Below are 16,369 nucleotides of genomic sequence, written 5' to 3'. Positions count from 1 at the left end.
TTATAATGTTTCTCATTTTGCCCCCAGAAGTAATAATGCCCCTATAGTTCCCCCAGTAGTAATAATTTCCCTTATAATGTATATCTGTACAAACAATTACCCCTTGCAATGTTTGCCAGTAAAATAATTCCCCCAATAATGTGTGCCAGTACAAAAAATGACCCCTTATAGTGTTTGCCAGTAAAATAATTCCACTTTGTAATGTGTGCCAGTACAAAAATGCTCCCTTATAAGGTGTGCCAGTACAAAAAAATAAAAACTTTTAGTGCCCCCTGTAGAACATATGTCCCCATAGGGGCCACCTTAGAATATTTGCCAGTACAAAAATGCTCCTTTTTACAACTGCAATGTCTCCATAGTGCTTTCTCCAGTTACAAAATAATGACCCCCACCTCATTGTAGCCCAGCAGCATACTACCAAATAGAAATAAAAATCTCAAATACGTCCATTCTGCTGTCAGCGATGCAGTGCAAGACACAGACCCCTTCTAGTCTGTGCCCTGAGCTCTATGCAGACCGGCTCAGGCAGCACGATAATGATGACACCGACCTCTGATAGGCTACAGGAACTAGACTAAAGCCTATTAGAGGAAACAGTGAGCCAGGGAAACATCAATCCTGTGCCCCATTGCAGCATTCAACTGTTTTGCTGTCCTGAGTACATCAATGTAGTTGAATATGTAGAGATGAGTGTCTACACAATAGAAGCGGCCCTTCTGTTGGCCCCCTCTTACCCCATACCTGGAGCTGCCTAAGGCAAACGTCTCACCTCGCCTCATTGGCGGTGCACCCCTGACTAACCTACCTATACCTGATATCTCCATCTCAGTGTGTGTCACTACTATCATGCCTGGGCAGCATGACCTCTGTTGTGGTGTTATGTTTGACACTGATCTTTCCTTCACCCTCCCCTTTCTACTATGGAGCCCACAAAAACTCATTGCTGCCCTGATCCATTTCCATTACTACAACTCATTACTAATCGCTCTCCTCCTTACCAGACTCTCCCCTCTCCAATCTATCCTGAAAGCAGCAGCCAGTAACTACTCTGATGCCCTCCGTCCTGTGCCAGTCATTGCACTGGTTGGCTATACAGTACCAGATTCGATTTTAACTGCTCATTCCCACCCACAAAGCTCTCCACAGTGCTGCACGCCCTACATCTACTCCCTTATTTCTGTCTACCATTCTGCCGCTGACATCCACTATAATCCGAACCTCTGACTTCTCCCAAGCTGCACCAGTTCTCTGGAACTCCCTACCCCAAGTGATTAGGTTAAATCCTTACTGCTGCAGGTTTAGGTGCTCCCTAAAGACACATGTTTTTAGCATGGCCTATGAAATCCCCTGATCTAACTCTTCCCCATTCACCCCTCTCCCCACCTCATTATACTGAACCTGATCCATCATCCACCACTATCCACCACAACCTCATGTACTCAGAAGCACTACAGATATCGGCTGGTGTCGGCAGTTTTCTGTCTAACTCCCTATTGTGTTGGACCATTGTGCACAAAACACATGTTTTACCTTTTGTGTCAGGACTATCTCCTCATAGATTGTAAGCTCTTGTGAGCAGGGACCTAATTTCTCTTGTTTTAATTGTTGACTTGTTTGTTGCTATGTTATTTATGACTCTGTTTGTACATGAACCCATGAATTGGAAAGCTTTGTTGGCTGTTAACTATAAGCACTCGATTCGCATGATCTATTAAAAACCACTGCGGCTTGCATGACCATAAGGTGTTTGGCTGTCTCACGGCAGTGTCTCGTGCCTCACTTCGATCGCCCGTGTATTTCTACCTTTAGAATGTGGGTGGGAGGTGTCCCAATCTGGGCCCTATTAAAGTAAACAGCCATATCCAAAATTTATGTAGGTGCTAAATGACCGGAGAACTTAAAGGGATTCTGTCACCAGGTTTCACCCCTGTCAGCTAAACATATGCTGATGTTCAGGGCCTCATCAGGATTCCTAATGTGGGCTTCTAAATGTGATCCATAGCCTTATTTTGCTAAAAAACAGGTTTTACTAACCTGTCATTCAAAGAAATAAGGTGCCCAAGGGGATGTCAAGGGATGCAAGGTGCCCGCCGCACCCACCGCCGTTCGTGCCCAGCGCCGCCTTTCCAGACTTCTGCACCGCCTCCGAATCCTCTGTGCCACCTCTCGCTCTCCCTCCCTCCCCCTCCTCCTGCTGTAAGATATCGCGCGTGCGCACAGGGCTCTGAGAGTCTGGCGCCAGAGTGCAGGTCATACCTGGGTTGAGCGAACTGCCGGCGCATGTGCACTTCGCTTCAAGAAGCCAAATCGAGAAGTCCGCACGGTCGCATCAGGCAGAGCCCTGTGCGCACGCGCGAGATCTTACAGCAGGAGGAGGGAGGAGGGAGGAGGGGGGATGGAGGGAGAGCGAGAGGCGGCACAGAGGATTAAGAGGCGGTGCAGAAGTCCGGAAAGGCGGCGCTGGGCACAAACAGCGGTGGGTGCGGCGGGCACCTTGCATCCCTTGACATCCCCTGACATCCCCTTGGGCACCTTATTTCTTTGAGTGACAGGTTAGTAAAACCTATTTTTTAGCAAAATAAGGCTACAGATCACATTTAGAAGCCCACATTAGGAATCCTGATGAGGCCCTGAACATCAGCATATGTTTAGCTGACAGGGTGAAACCTGGTGACAGAATCCCTTTAATGATTTTCCTTCAATGCAACTATGATATTTGATGGAGCATCTGAAAGGGGTTTTCCATGGGCATGGTCACATGCACTGCTACAACCACTGGCTGGCTTCAGCGGTAATATGTAGAGAAGAGCGAGTTCGAAGTTGCTTCGCTCCAAACTTCGTTTTAATGCCGTACAGCAATAAAATGTACGGGCTCTGGCAAGACGATTAAAACGAAGTGTGGAGCGAAGCGACTTCGAATCTAGGATCCAAAGCTCAATTCTTTCATCCCTAGTAGGTGGCCAAAAGCAGCACGTCACCTCTGAAGCCAGTCATTGGCTGGAGCAGTGCTTGTGACCATTCCCATGAACTACTGGATGGAAACAGTGTGGTGACTAAAAGTGGACTAGAGAGGCGTGCAGCAGGTAAGTATGAATCTTCTGTTTCAGGGGGCAGGCTGTTGGCACTTGCTTAAATATTGTTATAATCAGAAAACCCCTTAAAGAAAAGTCAAGGTAAACTGTTGATTGATGCAGCCACGTTCTAATGAGTCAGAGGAGATCCAGCAACCTGACCACAGGGATCCTTATCCTTCATAATTTTATGGATTTGCTATGATCATCATTCCTGGAGATAACCCTGAAAGGAATAGCTATTAAAACTTTTACCAATAGAAATTTTAAAAGCAAAAAACTGTTCAAATCAAGCTTTTTAGTTCATGTTCATACTTCATATCCATTGATACTTAGGATTAGCAGTTATAATGTGGCAGGACTGGGCATGTCTGCCAATCCCTAGCAACATCCACACTATGGTGGAAAACCACGGGTTTCTCTTTTTCCAGAGCTTAATCCATTGTCCTGTTTACTGAGACATAATAATCCTATATATGTTCCCTTACTCCCTCAGGTGCTGCCCTGGAGTGTGAAGTTTGTGTTTCGCTCAACTCAAATAGTTGTTCTGGTCACTATGAGCTCTGTAAATCTCCACAAAGTCGCTGTTTGGTGACCCTCACCGAGACAACTCTAAAAGATGGGAATGGTAAGTAAGTGGGTTATGGGTTGCAGTAGAAATTGAGTTCATGTGATAATTACTATTTTTTCAGAAGTAAAACATATTCTATACCAAAGATACCAATAGATGTACAGGTATGTAACAATGGGTGGTGATGGTCATATTTTAACAACCATGACTGGTCTACTAGAGAAGTAAAAACTCTATCACTATCGGATTTGGAATAGGGTTAAATCACAGAGCGGAGACTGAGGGAGTGTGTGTTCTTTATCCCTATTTCGAACCTTGTCCAGGAGATATTTACTTTCCCACAAGGAATAAATAACCAATTATCCTTTGCATAGTCTCAGTTCCAGGAAGGTGTGGGAAAGGCCCTTAAAGGGGTTCTTCAGGATTTTAATATTGATGGCTGGAGCCAGGGTCATTTTTGCACACAATGGCCCTTTTTTAGAAATCAGGAACATGCCTTACTCACACACACTGGGCAAATGGCGTACTTCCAACACTAATCCATAGAACATGCAGTGCCTTACCAAACTTTTACCCAGCGCTGTTTTGTGGTAGGCAGAAAAGAGACACACGACCCCTTTGATATCATCAGTGAGCCACCAGGCCTCTTCAGCACTGTTTATACTTTGGATCTTTTTTGCAAATGTTCTGTAAATTCTGCCCCTATTCATATTATGACAGTGAGGGCCGCCCGCTTGTCTGCTCCACGAGCAAACGTTGCTTATGACACCCCATGATTGGGGCTTCCTTCTGTTCATCAATTTGACCTAGTTAATATGGTCAAAGTAATAATGGGAGTTGGATGGAAAAAAAACGTTTTGAGGTCAGACAAGTATCTTCTTGGATAAACTTAACCGGATATTTTTCTTCTTCTGTGTTCTATTTTAGGAGAAATGAAAAGTGCCGTCCTGGAGAAATCCTGTGGAAGTTTCTATAATTGCAGTCATCCAGCGACACTAACCACAGAGAAGTTCCGTGTGAGAGTGACCACGAAGTGCTGTAATCAGGACTATTGCAACAATGGCACCATGGACTGTATGTACTCTAGAAGGATTTTTCATTATTACGTTTTCTTTTCTCAAAGGGAATCTGTCAGCAGGTTTTTGCATATTTGACCAATAATATTGGCTTGGTAAGACATGAACTGGTTGTGCAACCAGAAGATTTTGCAATTCAAACTGACCCTTTATCAATTAGTCTACCCTTCCCTATTAAACTTATATGGGGTCATTTATTAAGACCGGTGTTTTAGATGCAAATAAGTTATGTAGAGACTTGAGCTTGGTTTAGCTTTGAGTTTAAGTGGGAATAAAGATTATAAATAGAGATGAGCGAATCGAATCCCACAAAGTGGAATTCAATCAGAATTTCAGGATAAATATGAATTGCTTAGAAGCCGAATCTCCTCGTGCTTCGTGTCAGCAAATCGATTTAACCTGAAATAGTATAAAAAACAAAAAAAATTCAAACTTACCTCCTCCATTTGCTCGCAACGGGCCGCCAGCCTCCATCTTGCTTGAAGATTTCAGCCGAAATCCCGCGAGGCGCAAGATTAAATCATCACGCCAGCCAGCATGATGATGTAATCTCACGCCTCACAGGATTTCGGCCGAGATCTTCAAGCAAGATGGCAGCTGCCGGCCCGTCGCGAGCAAATGGAGGCGGTAAATTTGGTTTAATTTTTTTTATTGTTAATTTTACACTCGGATGCCTCGATCATGTATGAACGCAGCATCTGAGGGGTACAATGACAGTGGCGGCGCTATCGCAGCTCCCTGTCATTGCACCCGCTACTTTCAAAAAAATGCGCTTCGTGACGAAGTAATTCGTCACAAAGCAAATTTTTTTGTGAAATTCGGTAAATCAGCCGAATCAAACTTTGAAGAAATTCGCTCATCTCTAACTCGAAATTTAATAGGGAAGGGTACACTAATTTACACTAATTGATAAATGTAAATAGGGTATTATTGGCCATTATTTTGTGAAAATAACAGTACATATTGATGACCTACCCTCAGGATGATAGGTGGACGTCCGACTGCCGGCAACCCCACAGATCACCCGTCTGAACAGGAGGCAACACTTATACCAGCGCTACTTTCTTTTCAAGATTACACTACTCATCTCAGAAGTCACAATTGTGTAGTGTAATTTCAAGTGCTTGTTCTGTTCACTTGAATGGGACCAGAACTTGTTACTACACTGTGCTGCCATAGCATATGATCTAATGCACAGTGTATTCTTGAAGAAGAAGTAGGGCTAGCACGACACCTGCCTCTTCTCCAAAAAGCTGATCGCCGGGGTGCCGAGATTCAGACCCCTATCGATCGGATATCTATGAACTATCCTGAGGACAGGTCATCAGTATGTATTGATTGCACTACCCCTTTAGGTCCACAATCAGCAGGGATTTATATGAATAAAACGTTTTACTAAATTTCCCAACAATACTTTATATCAGTCTACTCAGTTCCTCCTGCTCTATAAATTGTTCCCCATCCAACACCAGGATGATTGTGATAGATCACCTTTAAAATAAGTTATTTTCTTACATATTATTTTATTTGCTTTGGAGGTACTCAGGGGCATGAGGTGGGAGACATGGCAACACACTAAATGAGGTCTCTTCCCTAGGTGTATGCTCACCTAGAACAGTAGACTCAAACCTATGGCGCTTAGCAGTTGCCAAACTATAACCTCTCATGCTCTAGGCAACTTGAGAACCAAAGGTTGGAGACCACTGAGCTCTAAACATATTTGGCACTATTCTTTCCTATAGGAGAGAAGTGGAGGATGACCCTTGGGTCTGTCCTCTACTTTCTTTTTGGCAAAGATTATGGTATGGCACCTATACTCAGTTGGATTCTCTTCAATTGTCTCCTTCATGGCACTAGTGTTTAGTAAAGGTACAAAATTTGTCAAAATTGTGAAGTTCTATGAAGGGTTCTAGCCCCCCCCCCCCCCCCACTGTAGATATTGTTGGATTCTGGTAGCTTTACTTATAAGCATATGAATTCTGATAATACCATTATCTTGTTTTTTTCTACTGGTAAAAACAAGCACCATGACAGGGAAAAAAAATCGCTAGTCTCCATGATTCAACTTAAAGGGTTATTCCATAAATATACAATAGTTATGGGTCCTACCTCTTCACCATCATCATAAGAAAAGGAAGGAACCACAAGGATCTCATATAGAAGTGAATGTATGCACACCCATTCACAGCAGTCACAAGATGGGGATTGAGGAAGCCTTTTTCTTAATATTGGTCCAAATGTCGAAGGTGGGACAATCACCTATCGGACATTCCTGTGGACAGACTGTAAAAGTCCAAGATAGGAACACCCCTTTAACCACTTGCCGCTAAGCTAAAGCCGAAAGGCGTCATCTCTGCGGCTCCCCCAGGCTACGCTAACGCTGATTGGCGTCATCTCGCTTGAGCCGAGATTTCCTGTGAACGAGCGCACACAGGCGCGCGCGCTCACAGGAACGGAAGGTAAGAGAGTGGATCTCCAGCCTGCCACCCCCCTGTCATTGATTACCCCCCTGTCATTGATCACCCCCCTGTAAAGCTCCATTCAGATGTCCGCATGATTTTTACGGATCCACTGATAGATGGATCGGATCCGCAAAACGCATACGGACGTCTGAATGGAGCCTTAAAAGGGCGTGATCAATGACTGTGGTGATCACCCCATATAGACTCCCTGATCACCCCCCTGTCATTGATTACCCCCCTGTCATTGATCACCCCCCTGTCATTGATCACCCTCCTGTCATTGATCACCCCCCTGTAAGGCTCCATTCAGACATTTTTTTGGCCCAAGTTAGCGGAAATTATTATTTTTTTTCTTACAAAGTCTCATATTCCACTAACTTGTGTCAAAAAATAAAATCTCACATGAACTCACCATACCCCTCACATTTATATTCCAGACTTCTTCTCACGCTTTAGGGCCCCTAGAATGCCAGGGCAGTATAAATACCCCATATGTGACCCCATTTCGGAAAGAAGACACCCCAAGGTATTCCGTGAGGGGCATATTGAGTCCATGAAAGATTGAAATTTTTGTCCCAAGTTAGCGGAAAGGGAGACTTTGTGAGAAAAAAAAAATAAAATAAATTTCTGCTAACTTGTGCCAAAAAAAATAAATTTCTATGAACTCGCCATGCCCCTCATTGAATACCTTGGGGTGTCTTCTTTCCAAAATGGGGTCACATGTGGGGTATTTATACTGCCCTGGCATTCTAGGGGTCCTAAAGCGTGAGAAGAAGTCTGGGATCCAAATATCTAAAAATGCCCTCATAAAATGAATGTGGGCCCCTTTGCGCATCTAGGCTGCAAAAAAGTGTCACACATGTGGTATCGCCGTACTCAGGAGAAGTTGGGCAATGTGTTTTGGGGTGTCATTTTACATATACCTATGCTGGGTGAGATAAATATCTTGGTCAAATGCCAACTTTGTTTAAAAAAATGTGAAAAGTTGTCTTTTGCCGAGATATTTCTCTCACCCAGCATGAGTATATGTAAAAAGACACCCCAAAACACATTGCCCAACTTCTCCTGAATACGGCGATACCACATGTGTGACACTTTTTTGCAGCCTAGGTGGGCAAAGGGGCCCACATTCCAAAGAGCACCTTTAGGATTTCACAGGTCATTTACCTACTTACCACACATTAGGGCCCCTGGAAAATGCCAGGGCAGTATAACTACCCCACAAGTGACCCCATTGTGGAAAGAAGACACCCCAAGGTATTCCGTGAGGGGCATGGCGAGTTCCTAGACTTTTATATTTTTTGAAACAAGTTAGCGGAAAATGATGATTTTTTTATTTTTATTTTTTTCCCTTACAAAGTCTCATATTCCACTAACTTGTGACAAAAAATAAAAACTTCCATGAACTCACTATGCCCATCAGCGAATACCTTGGGGTGTCTTCTTTCCAAAATGGGGTCACTTGTGGGGTAGTTATACTGCCCTGGCATTCTAGGGGCCCAAATGTGTGGTAAGGAGTTTGAAATCAAATTCTGTAAAAAATGACCAGTGAAATCCGAAAGGTGCTCTTTGGAATATGGGCCCCTTTGCCCACCTAGGCTGCAAAAAGTGTCACACATGTGGTATCTCCGTATTCAGGAGAAGTTGGGGAATGTGTTTTGGGGTGTCATTTTACATATACCCATGCTGGGTGAGAGAAATATCTTGGCAAAAGACAACTTTTCCAAATTTTTTTATACAAAGTTGGCTTTTGACCAAGATATTTATCTCACCCAGCATGGGTATATGTAAAATGACACCCCAAAACACATTCCCCAACTTCTCCTGAATACGAAGATACCACATGTGTGACACTTTTTTGCAGCCTAGGTGGGCAAAGGGGCCCACATTCCAAAGAGCACCTTTCGGATTTCACCGGCCATTTTTTACAGAATTTGATTTCAAACTCCTTACCACACATTTGGGCCCCTAGAATGCCAGGGCAGTATAACTACCCCACAAGTGACCCCATTTTGGAAAGAAGACACCCCAAGGTATTCGCTGATGGGCATAGTGAGTTCATGGAAGTTTTTATTTTTGTCACAAGTTAGTGGAATATGAGACTTTGTAAGAAAAAAAAATAATAAATCATTATTTTCCGCTAACTTGTGACAAAAAATAAAAAGTTCTATGAACTCACTATGCCCATCAGCGAATACCTTAGGGTGTCTACTTTCCGAAATGGGGTCATTTGTGGGGTGTTTGTACTGTCTGGCCATTGTAGAACCTAAGGAAACATGACAGGTGCTCAGAAAGTCAGAGCTGCTTCAAAAAGCGGAAATTCACATTTTTGTACCATAGTTTGTAAACGCTATAACTTTTACCCAAACCATTTTATTTTTACCCAAACATTTTTTTTTTATCAAATACATGTAGAACAATAAATTTAGAGCAAAATTTATATATGGATGTCGTTTTTTTTTGCAAAATTTTACAACTGAAAGTGAAAAATGTCATTTTTTTGCAAAAAAAACCGTTAAATTTCGATTAATAACAAAAAAAGTAAAAATGTCAGCAGCAATGAAATACCACCAAATGAAAGCTCTATTAGTGAGAAGAAAAGGAGGTAAAATTCATTTGGGTGGTAAGTTGCATGACCGAGCAATAAACCGCTAAAGTTGTGGAGTGCCGATTTGTAAAAAAGGGCCTGGTCTTTAGGGGGGTATAAACCTGTGGTCCTTAAGTGGTTAAAAAAAGTAGTAATTTCTTTTTGTTTTTTCTTTTGATAAATTACAGGGAAACAAACAAATTCCACAGTTAATGGGGTGAGCTGTCCATCGTGTTTTGAAAAAAATTCTCAATCCTGTGATGTTAAAACCCACATAAACTGCACAGGAGACGAAATGCATTGCGTTCAATATTTAGCCTCCAGGAAAGAAGGTAAGTAGTTGCCTATTTTATAAGATGGAGGTGGGGACTAGGTTTCTTTTCTTCTTTTCTTCCTCTGGCCTTTTGGTTTTCACTTTGATCTTAATGAACATCACTAGCAATTGTGTAGGTTTTAGTAACTTCTTCCATTCCTTTCGAGACGTGAACAAGAATCAATTGCTCAGGCCAAGTAGTAGAGTTTCTCAAGTATGAGGTTTGGACACAGTAGAGTGCAATGTCCGCTTTCTTCTGCAAATTAGCTCTCTTTCCAAAAACAAAAAAAAACAGCAGATGTCACCACCAGCATTTCAGCTTTCTTTTTGGAAAGAGAGCTAATTGGCATACCATTTCTTCCAGGGGAGCACAGCCTGGTCTAAAAGACTTCATACTTCTACTAGGTGCTCTCCGCAAGAAGAAATAGTACCGTAGTTCCATCTTCCCTCTAGAAATTGATTGAGGTTCATCCTATGGGGCCTCTACTATGTTGACTTCTTGAACATCTCAGCTCTGTCATAAAATAGCAAAAAGTAGGCCTTCCCTCTCGATGACCTTCACTTCTTTCTGATTAGTCCCCAGTCACCCCATGTTGTTTGCCCAATTCACTAAGCTACATCATTGTTTGTTTAATTTCTATTAAAGGGAATATTTTGCAAGAATTGTGACTCGTCATTGTTCCTCTCTAGATTTCCCAAGAGGAGGTGTCCTGCCTGTTCCTTACTTACTTGAACAGATGTTTTTGAAATTTCTATTTGGTTTAAAATTTTGCCAAGTTGGAACTGTTTGTATACATGGAGAAAGTCCTGATGATGTTTTGAAGGAAGGGTGGACGCTTGCTTCCACATCTAGGCCTATGCTGTTTACATATTAGTGGTACAATTTAACATTTATCAAACTTGAAGGCCACTGACAAAGCTTCAAAAGGACAAAATCTCCTAGATTCTTGGCACATGATAAATTGTTTTTAGAAGAAACAATAAGGAAATGCTATTCATTCAGTTAAAGGGACTAATCATCAGACCATGCTCCCTTAAGATTGAGATATATAAATAACGTCCTATTGAATCTGAACGGTTGGACACACAGTACACCTTCAAAATTGCCTCAACAAATTGTACTATGCCTGGAAGGCTAGGAGATGCAAAAAAAATCTCCTTTTGCTCCTTAGGTCTTACAGTAAGTTGTAAGAAAGTATTTTATGTAACCCCCTTTTCATGCCTCCTAAATGGCTGAGAGGGCCGACTGAAGGGAGGAGCATCTCTTGTAGCCTATTTTGAAGCCCCCCACTTAGATTATATAAAGGGATCTTTTTTAATTATTTACATGAACTACTGTAGGATGAGTTACAGTACCAGGCACTGCCTATGAGCAAGAGTGGCACTATGTCTAGAAGTAATTTTTTTGTCAAGCATAGACAACCCCTTTAAGTCACACTGACATAATATCCTAAAGGTATGGCCACACTTGACGGAAAAACCAGCTGTGGATTTTGGCGTGGATCCATGGATAAAACCGCATGATGTATGGCATGCAGCTGTTACAGCGGGCATGGCTGTTGATTTCACCTTCAAATCCACAGTTTTTTCCATTTAGACATAGTTTTCCAGACTGTGCCAAGAATGAACATGTCTCTGTGGAGACACTATTGGGAGTCTGCCTACAGATGAGCTCCATCGAATCTGGCTAAAAATGTTGGCGGATCCACGGTCCACCACATTCAAATTGAAAGACCGTGGTAAAACCCAAAGGGTTTCTGCCCTGGAATTCATGGTGCATTTTGACATTGACAAAATCCCCTGTGTGAACCCTGCCTTAGAGAGATATTATGGTGTTTGGAAATAGCCTAATACCGCAGAATTTCCTTTAAATAGGGAAGTTGCTTGCCTCTTATGTCTTATACAGTAATCCTATGTTATACCGCAAAAGAAACTTTATTGAGATATCTTTCATAAGAAAGATCATGTTCTGTACTACCGTACATTACTGTCCCAGGCTAGAACTAGACTTTGAAATAGGGTATTATAATTATCAGCGCTGATGTTGAACTGGGGGTATTGACTCTTCTCCATGACATATATGCGACATCTCCATGTATAATTATTATATTGTGTAATTCCAGCTCCTTGTATTTATGCTTTCACTAGATAATGACTGGATACAGCGTACTATAAACGCAAACAATTAAATAGATAATAATCAGTTCTCCCAATATCACTTGTGTAAACATTCACCCCTTCAGAACCATATTTTCCCATAGGGGCAGCATAATAGTTGTTATATTCTTGTACATAGGAGCAGTATTATAGTAGTTATATACTTGTACATAGGAGGCAGTATTATAGTAATTATATTCTTGTACATAGGAGCAATATTATAGTAATTATATTCTTGTACATAGGAGCAGTATTATAGTAGTTATATACTTGTACATAGGAGGCAGTATTATAGTAGTTATATTCTTGTACATAGGAGGCAGTATTATAGTAGTTATATTCTTGTAAATAGGAGCAGTATTATAGTAGTTATATTCTTGTATATAGGAGCAGTATTATAGTAGTTATATTCTTGTACATAGGAGCAGTATTATAGTAGTTGTATTCTTGCACATAGGAGGCAGTATTATAGTAGTTGTATTCTTGCACATAGGAGGCAGTATTATAGTAGTTATATTCTTGTAAATAGGAGCAGTATTATAGTAGTTATATTCTTGTATATAGGAGGCAGTATTATAGTAGTTGTATTCTTGCACATAGGAGGCAGTATTATAGGAGTTATATTCTTATACATAGGAGCAGTATTGTAGTAGTTATATTCTTGTACATAGGAGCAGTATTATAGTAGTTATATTCTTGTACATAGGAGGCAGTATTATTGTAGTTATATTCTTGTACATAGGAGGAGTATTATAGTAGTTATAGTCTTGTATATAGGAGCAGTATTATAGTAGTTATATTCTTGTACATAGGAGGCAGTATTATAGTAGTTATATTCCTGTACATAGGAGCAGTATTATAGTAGTTATATTCTTGTACATGGGAGCAGTATTATAGTAGTTATATTCTTGTACATAGGAGGAGTATTATAGTAGTTATAGTCTTGTACATAGGAGCAGTATTATAGTAGTTATATTCTTGTACATAGGAGGCAGTATTATAGTAGTTATATTCCTGTACATAGGAGGCAGTATTATAGTAGTTATATTCTTGTACATAGGGGCAGTATTATAGTAGTTATATTCTTGTACATAGGAGCAGTATTATAGTAGTTATATTCTTGTACATAGGAGGCAGTATTATAGTAGTTATATTCTTGTACATAGGAGCAGTATTATAGTAGTTATATTCTTGTACATAGGAGGCAGTATTATAGTAGTTATATTCTTGTACATAGGAGCAGTATTATAGTAGTTATATTCTTGTACATAGAAGCAGTATTATAGTAGTTATATTTTTTTTAGATAGGAGCAGTATTATAGTAGTTATATTCTTGTACATAGGAGCAGTATTATAGTAGTTATAGTATTGTATATAGGAGCAGTATTATAGTAGTTATATTCTTGTACATAGGAGCATTATTATAGTAGCTATATTCTTGTACATAGGAGCAGCATTATAGTAGTTATATTCTTGTACATAGGAGCAGTATTATAGTAGTTATATTCTTGTACATAGGAGCAGCATTATAGTAGTTATATTCTTGTACATAGGAGCAGTATTATAGTTGTTATATTCTTGTACATAGGAGCAGTATTATAGTAGTTATATTCTTGTACATAGGAGGCAGTATTATAGTAGTTATATTCTTGTACATAGGAGCAGTATTATGGTAGTTATATTCTTGTACATAGGAGCAGCATTATAGTAGTTATATTCCTGTACATAGGAGCAGTATTATAGTAGTTATATTCTTGTACTTAGGAGCAGTATTATAGTAGTTATATTCTTGTACATAGGAGGCAGTATTATAGCAGTTATATTCTTGTACATAGGAGCAGTATTATAGTAGTTATATTCTTGTACATAGGAGGCAGTATTATAGTAGTTATATTCTTGTACATAGGGGCAGTATTATAGTAGTTATATTCTTGTACATAGGAGCAGTATTATAGTAGTTATATTCTTGTACATAGGAGGCAGTATTATAGTAGTTATATTCTTGTACATAGGAGCAGTATTATAGCAGTTATATTCTTGTACATAGGAGCAGTATTATAGTAGTTATATTCTTGTACATAGGAGGCAGTATTATAGTAGTTATATTCTTGTACATAGGAGCAGTATTATAGTAGTTATATTCTTGTACATAGAAGCAGTTTTATAGTAGTTATATTCTTGTACATAGAAGCAGTATTATAGTAGTTATATTCTTGTACATAGAAGCAGTATTATAGTAGTTATATTTTTTTACATAGGAGCAGTATTATAGTAGTTATATTCTTGTACATAGGAGCAGTATTATAGTAGTTATAGTATTGTATATAGGAGCAGTATTATAGTAGTTATATTCTTGTACATAGGAGCATTATTATAGTAGTTATATTCTTGTACATAGGAGCAGTATTATAGTAGTTATAGTATTGTATATAGGAGCAGTATTATAGTAGTTATATTCTTGTACATAGGAGCATTATTATAGTAGCTATATTCTTGTACATAGGAGCAGCATTATAGTAGTTATATTCTTGTACATAGGAGCCGTATTATAGTAGTTATATTCTTGTACATAGGAGCAGCATTATAGTAGTTATATTCTTGTACATAGGAGCAGTATTATAGTTGTTATATTCTTGTACATAGGAGCAGTATTATAGTAGTTATATTCTTGTACATAGGAGGCAGTATTATAGTAGTTATATTCTTGTACATAGGAGCAGTATTATGGTAGTTATATTCTTGTACATAGGAGCAGCATTATAGTAGTTATATTCCTGTACATAGGAGCAGTATTATAGTAGTTATATTCTTGTACTTAGGAGCAGTATTATAGTAGTTATATTCTTGTACATAGGAGGCAGTATTATAGCAGTTATATTCTTGTACATAGGAGCAGTATTATAGTAGTTATATTCTTGTACATAGGAGGCAGTATTATAGTAGTTATATTCTTGTACATAGGAGCAGTATTATAGCAGTTATATTCTTGTACTTAGGAGCAGTATTATAGTAGTTATATTCTTGTACATAGGAGGCAGTATTATAGTAGTTATATTCTTGTACATAGGAGCAGTATTATAGTAGTTATATTCTTGTACATAGGAGCAGTATTATAGTAGTTGTATTCTTGCACATAGGAGGCAGTATTATAGTAGTTGTATTCTTGCACATAGGAGGCAGTATTATAGCAGTTATATTCTTGTACATAGGAGCAGTATTATAGTAGTTATATTCTTGTACATAGGAGGCAGTATTATAGTAGTTATATTCTTGTACATAGGAGCAGTATTATAGTAGTTATATTCTTGTACATAGAAGCAGTTTTATAGTAGTTATATTCTTGTACATAGAAGCAGTATTATAGTAGTTATATTCTTGTACATAGAAGCAGTATTATAGTAGTTATATTTTTTTACATAGGAGCAGTATTATAGTAGTTATATTCTTGTACATAGGAGCAGTATTATAGTAGTTATAGTATTGTATATAGGAGCAGTATTATAGTAGTTATATTCTTGTACATAGGAGCATTATTATAGTAGTTATATTCTTGTACATAGGAGCAGTATTATAGTAGTTATAGTATTGTATATAGGAGCAGTATTATAGTAGTTATATTCTTGTACATAGGAGCATTATTATAGTAGCTATATTCTTGTACATAGGAGCAGCATTATAGTAGTTATATTCTTGTACATAGGAGCCGTATTATAGTAGTTATATTCTTGTACATAGGAGCAGCATTATAGTAGTTATATTCTTGTACATAGGAGCAGTATTATAGTTGTTATATTCTTGTACATAGGAGCAGTATTATAGTAGTTATATTCTTGTACATAGGAGGCAGTATTATAGTAGTTATATTCTTGTACATAGGAGCAGTATTATGGTAGTTATATTCTTGTACATAGGAGCAGCATTATAGTAGTTATATTCCTGTACATAGGAGCAGTATTATAGTAGTTATATTCTTGTACTTAGGAGCAGTATTATAGTAGTTATATTCTTGTACATAGGAGGCAGTATTATAGCAGTTATATTCTTGTACATAGGAGCAGTATTATAGTAGTTATATTCTTGTACATAGGAGGCAGTATTATAGTAGTTATATTCTTGTACATAGGAGCAGTAT

General features: G+C 39.2%; 1 protein-coding gene across 1 annotated transcript in view; it reads left to right on the top strand.

Annotated features, from left to right (window-relative positions):
* LOC120992258 (phospholipase A2 inhibitor and Ly6/PLAUR domain-containing protein-like) overlaps positions 1-16,369 on the top strand; it is a 47,375-nt gene that overhangs the window by 16,228 nt on the left and 14,778 nt on the right. Inside the window, exons 2-4 of the mRNA XM_040421118.1 lie at positions 3,568-3,699; positions 4,570-4,716; positions 9,956-10,099. Of these exons, the coding sequence (XP_040277052.1) occupies positions 3,568-3,699; positions 4,570-4,716; positions 9,956-10,099 (423 nt within the window). The remainder of the gene's footprint in view (positions 1-3,567; positions 3,700-4,569; positions 4,717-9,955; positions 10,100-16,369) is intronic.

This window comes from Bufo bufo, chromosome 1, assembly GCF_905171765.1.
Source record: "Bufo bufo chromosome 1, aBufBuf1.1, whole genome shotgun sequence".
Lineage (NCBI taxonomy): Eukaryota > Metazoa > Chordata > Amphibia > Anura > Bufonidae > Bufo > Bufo bufo.
Note: the sequence above shows the minus strand (reverse complement) of the source record. Positions and strands in the feature narration are given on the sequence as shown.